The sequence below is a fragment of the Bison bison genome, unplaced genomic scaffold (assembly GCF_000754665.1).
Source record: "Bison bison bison isolate TAMUID 2011002044 unplaced genomic scaffold, Bison_UMD1.0 scf7180017863790, whole genome shotgun sequence".
NCBI classification, from domain to species: domain Eukaryota; kingdom Metazoa; phylum Chordata; class Mammalia; order Artiodactyla; family Bovidae; genus Bison; species Bison bison.
In genome coordinates this window covers 522,287-534,409 of record NW_011494362.1, presented here as the reverse complement: position 1 = coordinate 534,409, position 12,123 = coordinate 522,287, and the positions used below count along the sequence as shown (strand labels likewise).

The following is a 12,123-nucleotide window of genomic DNA, read 5'->3' as shown; positions in this document are numbered from 1 at the left end:
ACACAAAAGCCTGGAATCAAGATAAAAATGTCAAGAGCTTCAGAAAAAAATTTAGTGAGAATAAATGTAAAGTTCCTTTTCTGGACCTGGGAATCAAAGAGTAGAAGCCCCATTCTATTCTTCATAATATAGGTGGATGAACTACATTCTTAAAAATGAATACCACTGAATCTCAAGAAATACTATTTTTTTTTTTAATTTTATTTATTTGGCTGCACTAGGTCTGAGCACATGGATCTAGTTCCGGACCAGGGATCGAACTCAGGCCTCCTGTATTAGGAGCACAGAGTTTTAGCCCCTGGACCACCAAGGAAGCCCTACTACTCTCTTTAAAGTGATCATATTCTTCATTGTGAATTGCCCATTTATTGATAGTTAGATATGTTCTCTTACAATGACGCATAAACAAGGATATTCATATAATAATCCAATATCCAAAATAAGAGTATGAGAAAAACTAAATGCATACTATTAAATTAAATGCAGAAGTTTAAAAGAATGAGATACGGATTTTTCTGTATTGAAAGAAAGAGAGGCTGGGGCAGGTGGGGACGGAAGGAGGAGAGAAAAGGCGATAAGAAAGGAGGAAAAGAGGGAGACATTAAGTTATGAAAAACCAAGCTACAGAAATGTTACAAGATGCCGCTCTCAAATACATACATGTGTGTATATATGTACATATATATTTTATATATATACACACACATATATTTTATCTGTCCCTTGGTGCTCAGATAGTAAAGAGTTTGCCTGCAATGCAGGAGACCTGAGTTCAATCCCTGGGTGGGAAAGATCCCCTCAATAAGGAAATGGCAACCCACTCCCGTATTCTTGCCTGGAAAATCCCACAGACAGAAGAACATGGGGGGCTATAGTCCATAGGGTCACAAAGAGTCAGACATGACTGAGCAACTTCACTTTCTTTCTTTCATTTTATATAGCTATGTAAGGCAAAAGGGATGGAAGAAGGAATGGAATATTTTTTATTTGAATTAATTCTTTTTCATTGAGAATGTGTTACTTAGATAATTTTATATAATATTAATGTAAATACTCATCCTCCAAAACCTAAACTTAGTTTCTTTTATAGTCTTAGTGCACAAATCAGTATTAGTTTTTGAACAAGTATAATGAAAGAAATGTAATTCTTAAGTTTCCTCTCACTTCAAAGAAATTCTGTCTCAGTCATGCTGGGTTTCCATGAAAAGTCTAAGAGAAGGTCTCTATCCTATATAAAATCCATTTCCATTTATCCAGTACACAAAGCTATAGGTCATTAAAAATTAGCACATACATCTCCAGTAATATTTTCTACTGCTATTTTCCCAAGTCACGGATACTGCCTGATAAACCTTAGGAACACCACATTCCCAATTTTTTCCCACTTAATGTTCCCCAAATAATTATAACTGTAAGAGCACTCTGCCTCTGGAATTATGTGCTCACTAAAAGTTACCAGTCATAAAAACCCACAGAATGGGAGAAAATATTTGCAAACAAAGAAACCAACAAAGGATTAAATCTCCAAAATATACAAACAGTTCATGCAGCTCAATATAAAAAAAAACCCAAACCCAATCAAAAAATGGGCAGATCTAAATAGACATTTTTCCAAAAAAGACATACAAATGGCTAAAAATTATATGAAAATATGTTCAACATCACTAATTATTAGAGAAATACAAATCAAACCTACAATATAGCAAGGTATCACCTCACACAGGTCAGAATGACCATTAACAGAAAGTCTACAAATAATAAATGCTGGAGAGAGTGTAGAGAAAAGGGATGTCTTCGACACTGTTGCTAGGAATGTAAACTGATACAAAAAAACTAAGTGTAGAACTACTATATGATTCAGCAATCCAACTCCTGGGCATATACCCAGAGAAAATCTTAATTCCAAAAGGGACATGCACCCCAATATTCATTGTAGTACTATTTACAAAAGCCAAGACATGGAAGCAACCTAAACGTCCACCAACAGAGGAGGAGATAAAGAATGTGTGGTGCATATACACAATGGAATATTACTCGGTCATGAAAAAGAATGAAATAATGCCACTTGCAGCAACACGGGTAGACCTAGAAACTGTCATACTGAACGAAGTGTGTCAGACAGAGGAAAACAAATATCATGGTATTGCACATATGTGAAACCTAAAAAAAAAAAGAACTTATTTACAAAACAGAAAGAGTCACAGATAGAGAAAACAAACTTATGGTTACTAGAGGAGGAAGGGGGGATAAACTGGAAGATTGGCATTGACATACACATACTACTATATATAAATAGATAATAAATAAGGACCTATAATACAGCACAGGAACTCTACTCAATACGCTGTAATAACCTATACGGGAGAAGTATCTAGAAAAGAGTAGATATATGCATAACTGATTCACTCTGCAGTACACCTATAACTAATACAACATTGCAAATCAACTATACTTCAATAAAAAAATTTATTTTTTTAAATTACCAGTCATAAATAATTCTCAAGACATAGAAAACCCTCACTATTTTCAAGCAAACATCCACAGCTCCTGATGAAACTGCATAATAAAAGGTCACCTTTTGCCAAACAAAACTCAAGGTCTCTCACTTCATTAAACAGCTAAAAGTAAATATATTTACCCAGTACTTTGGATTTTTACCAACCTTCAAAAACATCCCACTACAGTCAACAGTTGCTATGAAGATATGTATAATATAAAGAATTTTTTCCCTTTCCTATAATCTGGGAAACTAATGTAGTTAAAGTACTTTAAAAATCAGTAAGTATTAGAAGATAAGTTTGGTCAAACAAAGTGATGATGAAAACTATGTCATGGAGCTAAATGGCAAGCCTGAAGATCTGTATAATAATACAGCCTAAAGACTCATATGATAATACAAACAAAAGCACCTGAAGTAGGTTAAGTAGGTTATTTTCTAAAGTAATGTTATTTCCTAAATATATTTCTCATTGTTTATAAAGCACTATGCAACAGAAATAAAATGTGATCCACATTTTAAAAAGTAGAAAGAATAAATAAAAAGTAGAAACAAACAGATGAAACTAACTTTAACAATATATTTCATCTATCCAAAAATATTCAGATGATTTCAACATGTAACAGATGCTAAATAAGTATTAATAAGATAATTTATCTTTTTTAAAAATCTTTGAAGTCTACACTTCACACATACCACCTTTTCCATTTGGGCTAATCACATTTCAAGTGCTCCACAGACACACGTAGTAGTTCCTACATTGATCAGAGAGCATCTGTAACATAAGTGGGTCAAATACAGTTTCTAAATTTCTGAAGCACCGTTATATAATCAAAAGAAGCCCTAAATAGCTAAGCAAAAGCAAATGTCTTTAGCATAATCTTTAAAGGCAGATGTAGGTAAACAATCAAGTCAAAACATTTCATATGTACCAGACCCTACTTTAAGTGCTTGTCCAGCATTATCTCATCTGATCAAGCACAAAAGCCTCTGATGCTGGCACTAGTAATACCCTCATTTTACAAACAAGGAAAATAGGACATAGGGAAGGTTTAACCCAGGCAGTAGGAGGTTTAACTCAAGAGCTCATGCTCTTAATCACTATACATGCTATACTGTAAGGGAAAAAAAAAAAAAGCTGATTTATAAAAGATAAAATATGGAATAGTAAAGCAAAATCATTTCTTTAGGAATAGGTTATTAAAACTGAATCATATAATTCTTCTCCACAAGAAGCTCCAAACTCCAAAAAAAATAAAATAAAAAAACAATTTTAGGTTAGAATTTTTATTTGTAAACTATTGTTACCACACATATTTTATTTAAATTTATGATAAATGTTTATATTTATAATATGAATATTTATTCATAATCATTGAAAAATTATAGATTTAGCTTTAAAAATGAATAAAACGATTATTTTGTGGTCAAGAAATTTCAAGTTTATTTCAAGCTGCACTTTTCTGTTTTACAAACTCATTTTATTTCTGATCTCATTATTCTAACAGTCTTCTGAACAGACTTCTTTTTAACAGTCTCATTCTCTTTTATGAAGGGAAGGAAAAGGGCTTATCTTTCTCCTATTCACCTATCATTCGAAGGTATAAAAAAGTATGAGAAGATAAAACAGGCAAAAAAAAAAGTTAGCTTCTTTCCTATATCTCAATTCTAAGAAAAAGGAGAAAATAGCATCATATTAGATGGATACGTTGTACCCCAAGATTCTTTGATAAAACCAGGAGACAACATTCACTTTCACACGCACATACCCTTGGCAGAATGACCTAAAATACTGTCTAATGGTCATAAAATTTTCAGATAAGATGTCAGTTATCTCCTCAGAAAATAACATTCAAAAATACTTGGTCTGAAATAAACAGTCCCATGTTAAAGAAAATCAGTGACCAGAGTTTAAATTGTCTGACCTTTCTGTGTACCTAAAAATCACAAGATAAGGACAGCCTTGATCCTCGGTTGAAGGCCATTGCTGTCTGCCCACTAACTTTGACGTTTTCAGGGTGTCACTGGGAAAGCCTGATCATACCACCTTCAGTTACATAATAAACCTATCACCTTACCCGTTTTACCATCCCTCCCACATATTTAAAACTTGACAAAGGTGGCCAGATGTTAAGAGGGGGCCCTTTAATGGAAGACTGCATTTGCACAACGTGCCTGAGCACATATTTAGCAACAAAACAGGTTCAAAAGTCAACCTGCCACCAGCCATAATGAAGAAACATCTCAGCTTACAAAAAATGTTATAGAAAATATGCTCATGCCACTTAGATTTTCCCTTTGGTATTTGAACAACTTTATCAAATATGCAAATGTTTCAGAGAGCCTGCAAAGCTCATGTGTGGGCTTCTTTTGTTTTTATTTTTCCCTTTGACAGCTGGCTATTTATGTTTCAGGCACTGGGTCTGGCCCTTTGCTGTGCATCACCCTGTTAAGTCGTCCCAATTGTCCTATTCAATTAGAGTTTCTGCTTTACAGAAAGGGAGGCAGAGTCACTGACCTTTAGCTCTTTAGAGTTAGATGGGAACCAAGGATGTATCCCCCAGGCAGGGCTTCTTTCAGCTTCTTTCTATAACACAGGGACTGTGTTATCCTGTTTCATTCCCTACTTACTGACCAATTTGTCTACCATGGGTACCTTCATGCTCTCAAGTACCAGCTCAAACATGTAATAAATAATAAAATTCCAGTAACACTAAAATATGAAAGGTGAATTGGAGGGTATGTGAATTCTATCTCAATAAAGCTGATGCTAGAAAATAACAAAAAAAAATTAAACATAAGCAGGATAATAACATCAACTTTCCAATTATCCTAGTAGTAAATCATAGACAGCATGGCTGAACCACAGGCAATCCAAAAACCTAATCTATAACTCATCTCTCAAATGTTTATAGATCAGTCCCTTACTATTGGTACCTTTTTAAAATACTTATTACTTCACTCATAGATTACCGTAAGAGTCTCAGCCTCCTCAATTATTATTTTTCCATTTTCCCTGCTACATTAAACTAAATTCTTCCACCTAGTTTTCAAGGTCTTCCCTAAATTGGCCTCATATACCACTCATTATTTCTCATCATGTGGGCAAGCAATCTCTTTGGGGTCCTACGAACATATCAAGCCTTGTGCTGGATGCTCTGTCTTAAATAATCCCATCCTATTAACCAGAAGGACTTCCCTGGTGGCTCAGTGGTAAAGAATCTGCCTGCCAATGCAGGAGACATGGGTTTGACCCCTGGGTCAGGAAGATTCCTCTGGAGAAAAGAAGGGCAATCCACTCCAGTATTCTTACCTGGGAAATCCCATGGACAGAGGAGCATGACAGGCTACAGTCCATTGGGTAGCAAAAGTCAGACACAACTGAGAGATTAAACAACAACCAGACATATTCTTTCCCTCCATCACCTGCTCATCCTTCAAGGATTAGACCAAATCTTACCCTCTCCATTAAGCTCTCTCGCTAACTAATGCATACTGCAGCCTCAGGCAATTCCTACAGTAGTTAGCAGTCTTTAGTCCTACCTTTATATCCCCAGCACCTAGTAAACAGGATGGAAAAGACAATCAATAAAAGCCTGCTGAATATAAGTTGCAACATGCTGTCCCAAAATAATTATGTGGTTTTTACCCTATCTCTTCAAACCAGGTGTATTCACTTCACTGGCAACACAAGTAGCTGAGTGCTAAAAATAATGCTGCCAGAGGTTTTCCTCAAGATGAACAAACCAATGAGGTATATCAGATGCTCTCATGGCCCCCAAGCATTTTTATTAGGAACTGATTCAACAGGCTCTGTGAATTTGAAGACAGTCTCCTCTAGGAGTTAACAATGCTCAGATCAAAATGACTTTATAACAATCCATCCTAAGTTTTTTTCCCCTAAGATGACAATGTAATTCAGGGCCTCTCACTATAAAAGAATACTGCAATTATTTATATACTATGACAATTATTTATACTATGACATCTTAAGGTTAGTGTACATTTATAAATGTCTTATTTTTGGACCACTCAAAACAGATCAAATAAATATAAACACAAAAATAAGCATATTTTTAAAGCCACTATTAAATCTTTAGGGTCACCAGAGAATATAAGGAATTCAAGTCACAAGATTATAGATTAGAAGGCACAAATTTGCATAGTCATCATATACTTAAGATTGTTACGACTTAAAAAGGTAAAAAAAAACACCAAAGTTTTTAAACAACCCAATAATAGTTTAATATATGATTCAAGACATAGTATCAACATATATGGTTTGATATTGAGCACTTTAAAAAAAATTCCAAGAAACAACTACCCTGTTATTGGGCCTGAACTCACAGGAAATGCCAAAGATAATTACAGCTTTCCCCTGCTAAGTACAATTCTACACAGAGAAAAAGGCAACTGAAGTTCGGTTCAAAGTGAAGGAGATACATTTAGATACCAAGAGAAGCTCAAGAACACAAGACACCGTGCACTTGTCTCTAAAACAAACATATTTAGTTCCCTTACCTGTTTCTGAAATGTACGTAACAGGATCCTGCTGTTGGATTTTAGCAAGTTTAGAAGACCGTGGCAATTTTTCCGGTCGCTTTTTGGCATTTTTTACCTGTACTGTTTCCTCTGATTCTGAATCTGAATACAAGAGGAAAATAAAAACTCTGAAACGAAATAGTATGAATATAGTGTGCTTTTATTTTTAAGTTTTTTACTGGAATATATCACTGCTTTATAACCTTGTGTTAGTTTCTGCTAACAAGTGAATCAGCTATATTCATACATCCTCTTGGACCTCCCTCCCACCCTACCCCCATATAGTGTGCTTTTAAAGTGGGGTTTTTATTTTATTTCCCATGAAACACAGCCTGTGGGATCTTAGCTCAACCAGGGATTGAACCTGAGCCCACAGCAGTGAAAGCACCAAGTCCTAACCACTAGACTACCAGGGAATTAAAGTGATTATTATTAATCAAGTCCTCAAGATTCTTTTCCAAACAAATCTCTTTTTTAAATTCTGATAGATTATCACTACCCAGTGGTTAAGCCTTTCTATTGCTGTGGTAACAAATCAACACAAACTTACTCGCTTAAAACAACACAAATGTATTATTCCCAGTTCTGGAGGTCAGAAAGCCAACTTGGGTCTCTGAATTAAAATCAAGCATTAGGACTGCTGTGATCCCTTCTGGATACTATACGGAAGAATCCATTTCCTTGCCTTTTCCAGTTTCTAGTGACTGCAAGCATTCCTCAGCTCATAGCCCCCTCCCTTCCTCCATCTTCAAAGACCCCATCATTAGGCCAAGTCCTTCTCACACTGCCATCTCTCCAGTTTTCTGACCTCCTTCCACAGTCAATTTCTAAACCTCTTCTGCCTTGCTCTTCTTTGTGACTACACTGGGCCCATCCAGATAATCTCCCTACATTAAGGTCAACTGATTATCAACCTTAATGTCACCTATAATTTTAATATCACCTCTTCTGCCATACAACTGAACATATTCACAGGTTCTAGTAATTAGGGTGTGGGCATCTTTAGGGACCATTATTCTGTCTGCTGCTGCTGCTAAATCGCTTCAGTCGTGTCCGACTCTGTGCAACCCCATAGACGGCAGCCCACCAGGCTCCCCCGTCCCTGGGATTCTCCAGGCAAGAACACTGGAGTGGGTTGCCATTTCCTTCTCCAATACATCAAAGTGAAAAGTGAAAGTGAAGTCGCTCAGTGGTGAAGTTGCTCGGTCGGGTCCGACTCTTAGCGACCCCATGGACTGCAGCCTACCAGGCTCCTCCGTCCATGGGATTTTCCAGGCAAGAGTACTGGAGTGGGGTGCCATTGTCTTCTCCGATTATTCTGTCTACCACAGTCTAATTACCCAGAGCACTTAAATACAAATCAAGACAAAGTATAAATACCTAGTATATGTCTGGTACAAAACAGGAGTTTCAGAAATTTCAGTGTCCTTCCTCTTCCTCTCACCATGCTTTTATAAATCCTGGCTCATACAGTTCTAAAATGTATCAATTATATTTCCACTTTCCCAAAAGATGTAAACTTTTGGGGAATAGGGATATGTACTTATTTGAAATTCTTTATTATATACAGCAGTAAAAGACTCACTATAAACATTCAACTACTTTTTTAGAAACTTTGCTATCACTGTCAAAATCCTGATAATCTATAAATGCTTCCTTAGGTTACATTCTTAATTCTAAGAATTCATACTGAATAGATCTTCTCCAAAAAAATCAAAATCTAAAACTTTTACCATTATTTTAGCATACCATAAAAGGAACGCATAAAAATATATGTTCCCTATCTTAAAAATACAATTAACCCTTGAATATGGGTTTGAATTGCACATGTCCACTTCTACACAGATTTTTTTCAAATAAATATGTTGAAAAAAATTTTGGAGATTTGCAACAATTTGAAAAAACAGACAAACCACATAGCTTAGAAATATTAAAAAAAATTTAAGAAAAAGGTATGTCATGAATGCATGAAATATATGTAGATACTCTACATAGGTATGAGGTGATCTTTCATATAAAATTAATCTGTATTAGTTTTCTGTTTTATAACATTGCTTTCAAAGAATTACACTACTATAAAGTATGCCTCTCTGTAACTGGGTAAACTGCATAACAGCCTATTTATCATAACAGGTAAGTGGATTTTCTTTTTATGTAACAATGTTTCCAATACTGTATTATGAATATGACCGTGTTACAGTCATACTGTATGCCAAAATTTTGTTAACAGATTCATTAGTGCATAGGCTAGGCTGTCATGAAGCAATCCTATCAATTACACCAGGCTACCATAAAACAATCATACTGCTACTTCTTCATTATTAAAGCATGAATTGTTATACCTGTAAATATGAATTTCCTTTTCGCATTATCTTTTCATTTCTGATGTCAAAAGTTAGTAATACGTAAAACATCTACATCTGTATTATAATAGAGTGTAGTAATATATATAACATCTAGAGTATTTTATTTTGTATTATATTAGACAAGATTGATATAGGTACTGAGATTCATCTTGTAAACAGATGACATAAACTTATAGTATCAATAAATACAGTATAGTACTATAAATGTATTTTTCTTAAGATTCCCTTAATAACATTTTCTTTTCTCTAGCTTACTTTATCGGAGAAGGCAATGGCATCCCACTCCAGTACTCTTGCCTGGAAAATCCCATGGACGGAGGAGCCTGGTGGGCTGCAGTCCATGGAGTCGCTAAGAGTCAGACACGACTGAGAAACTTTACTTTCACTTTTCACTTTCCTGCACCGGAGAAGGAAATGGCAACCCACTCCAGTGTTCTTGCCTTGAGAATCCCAAGGACGGGGGAGCCTGGTGGGATGTCGTCTATGGGTCACACAAGGTCGGACACAACTGAAGTGACTTAGCAGCAGCTTACTTTATTGCAAGAATACAGTATAAAATACATATAACATACAAAATATGTGTTAACTGACAGTTTATGGTATTGGCAAGGTTTCTAATCAACAGTAGGCTATTAGTATTTAAGTTTTGGGGGAATCAAAAGTTGTATGTAGATTTTCAATTGCAAGGGGTGTCAGAACCCCAACCCTCATATTTTTTAAGTCAATCTTATAGTCAAAGTTTTTAAAGTGTGTTTGTTTCTTTTTAACTGCAACAAAAAAGGACCAAATCAAAAGGATAAAAATGAAGTTTTAGATCTTCGTTTGTAAAGCAACATTTTATGGCACTCTTTTTCAAATTCAGTTTCCAAGAACCTCAGCTGAAAGAGAAGTTAACACAAATACTTTAGCATATTCAAAGTAAGTTTCAGACACGCCATATATACCACCTCTCTACAGAACAAAACTTTATTAACATATTTCAGCTCTGATAAATTCTCTAGTAATAATAAAAGTTGTTTTCAACTTTACTTGAACACAGAGCCTCTTCTCACAGCACCTATTAACATTATACAGAACATCAGCTCTAACAGATACAAAATGAAAATTTTTAAACTTGAAAACTCCTGAAAAGAAATATTACCCGAATCATAGATGATCCTCTTTTTCTTGTTTGACTGCTTCGGCTTGAATTCATCTTCTTTACAAGAACTATTTACCTATAAACATCACAGTATAGTTAGAATACAAGGAAGCCTATATAACTTACCTATTTTTTCCTTGTTAGATTTGAGCTCAATAGTTCACAACCAGAGAAACCCTGCCCCTACAGGAAACATTTTCACTTGTCATACTGGGGTCGGGGTGTTACAGGTATATAACGGGTAGATAAGGGATGCTATTAAACATTCTACAATGCACAGGACAGTCCTTCACAATAATGAATTATCTCACCCCAAATGTCAATAATCCTCTAATTAGGCTAAAGAATGGAGAAGGCAATGGCACCCCACTCCAGTAGTCTTGACTGGAAAATCCCATGGACTGAGGAGCCTGGTAGGCTGCCATCTGTGGGGTCATGCGGAGTCGGACACGACTGAGTGACTTCACTTTCACTTTTCACTTTCATGCATTGGAGAAAGTGAAAATGAAGTTGCTCAGTCGTGTCCAACTCTTTGCGACCCCATGGACTATAGCCTACCAAACTCCTCAGTCCACGGAACTTTTCCAGGCAAGAGTACTGGAGTGGGTTGCTATTTCCTTCTCCAGGAGATCTTCCCGACCCAGGGATTGAACCTAGGTCTCCTGCACTGAGGAAGACACTTTACTGTCTGAGCCACAAGGGAAGCAAGGAAATGGCAACCTACTCCAGTGTTCTTGCCTGGAGAATCCTGAGGATGGGGAGCCTGGTGGGCTGCCGTCTGTGGGGTCGCACAGAGTCGGACACGACTAAAGCGACTTAGCAGCAGCAGTAGCAGAGGCTAAAGAATAAGCCAGTGTGTGCGTGCATGCTAAGTCATTTCAGTCATGTCCGACTCTTTGCGACCTTATGGACTGTAGCCCGCCAGACTCCTCTGTCCATGTGGATTTTCCAAATAAGAATACTGGAGTGGGTTGCCATTTCCTTCTCCAGGGTATTTTTCCAACCCAGAGATCGAACCCGCATCTCTCAGGTCTCCTGCACTGGCACACGGGTTCTTTACCACTAGAGTGCCACCTGAGAAACCCTGCAGACTAGGCCAGACCCATCATCAAAAAGATAAAGAGATCACAAACGCTGGTGTGGATGTGGATAAAAGGGAACCCTTGTGCAATGTTGGTGGAACTGTAAATTGGAGCAGCCACTATGAAAAACAGTATGGAGGTTTTTCAAAAAACTAAAAATATTCCAATCCCAAAGAAAGGCAATGCAAAGAATGCTCAAACTACCGCACAGTTGCACTCATCTCATATGCTAGTAAAGTAATGCTCAAAATTCTCCAAGCCAGGCTTCAGCAATATGTGAACCGTGAACTTCCTGATGTTCAAGCTGGTTTTAGAAAAGGCAGAGGAACCAGAGATCAAATTGCCAACATCCGCTGGATCATGGGAAAAGCAAGAGAGTTCCAGAAAAACATCTACTTCTGCTTGATTGACTATGCCAAAGCCTTTGACTGTGTGGATCACAATAAACTGTGGACAATTCTGAAAGAGATGGGAATACCAGACCGCCTGACCTGC

The 12,123-nt window shown here is 36.6% G+C and overlaps 1 protein-coding gene across 2 annotated transcripts in view; it reads right to left on the bottom strand.

The window, feature by feature from the left end:
• Nucleotides 1-12,123, bottom strand: part of RFC1 (replication factor C (activator 1) 1, 145kDa) — a 77,968-nt gene that overhangs the window by 48,621 nt on the left and 17,224 nt on the right. For both annotated transcript variants that reach the window (XM_010833574.1, XM_010833573.1), the window contains exons 4-5: nucleotides 10,547-10,622; nucleotides 7,019-7,141 (exon numbers count right to left, since the gene is read on the bottom strand). In XM_010833574.1, coding sequence (XP_010831876.1) covers nucleotides 7,019-7,141; nucleotides 10,547-10,622 — 199 coding nt within the window. The remainder of the gene's footprint in view (nucleotides 1-7,018; nucleotides 7,142-10,546; nucleotides 10,623-12,123) is intronic.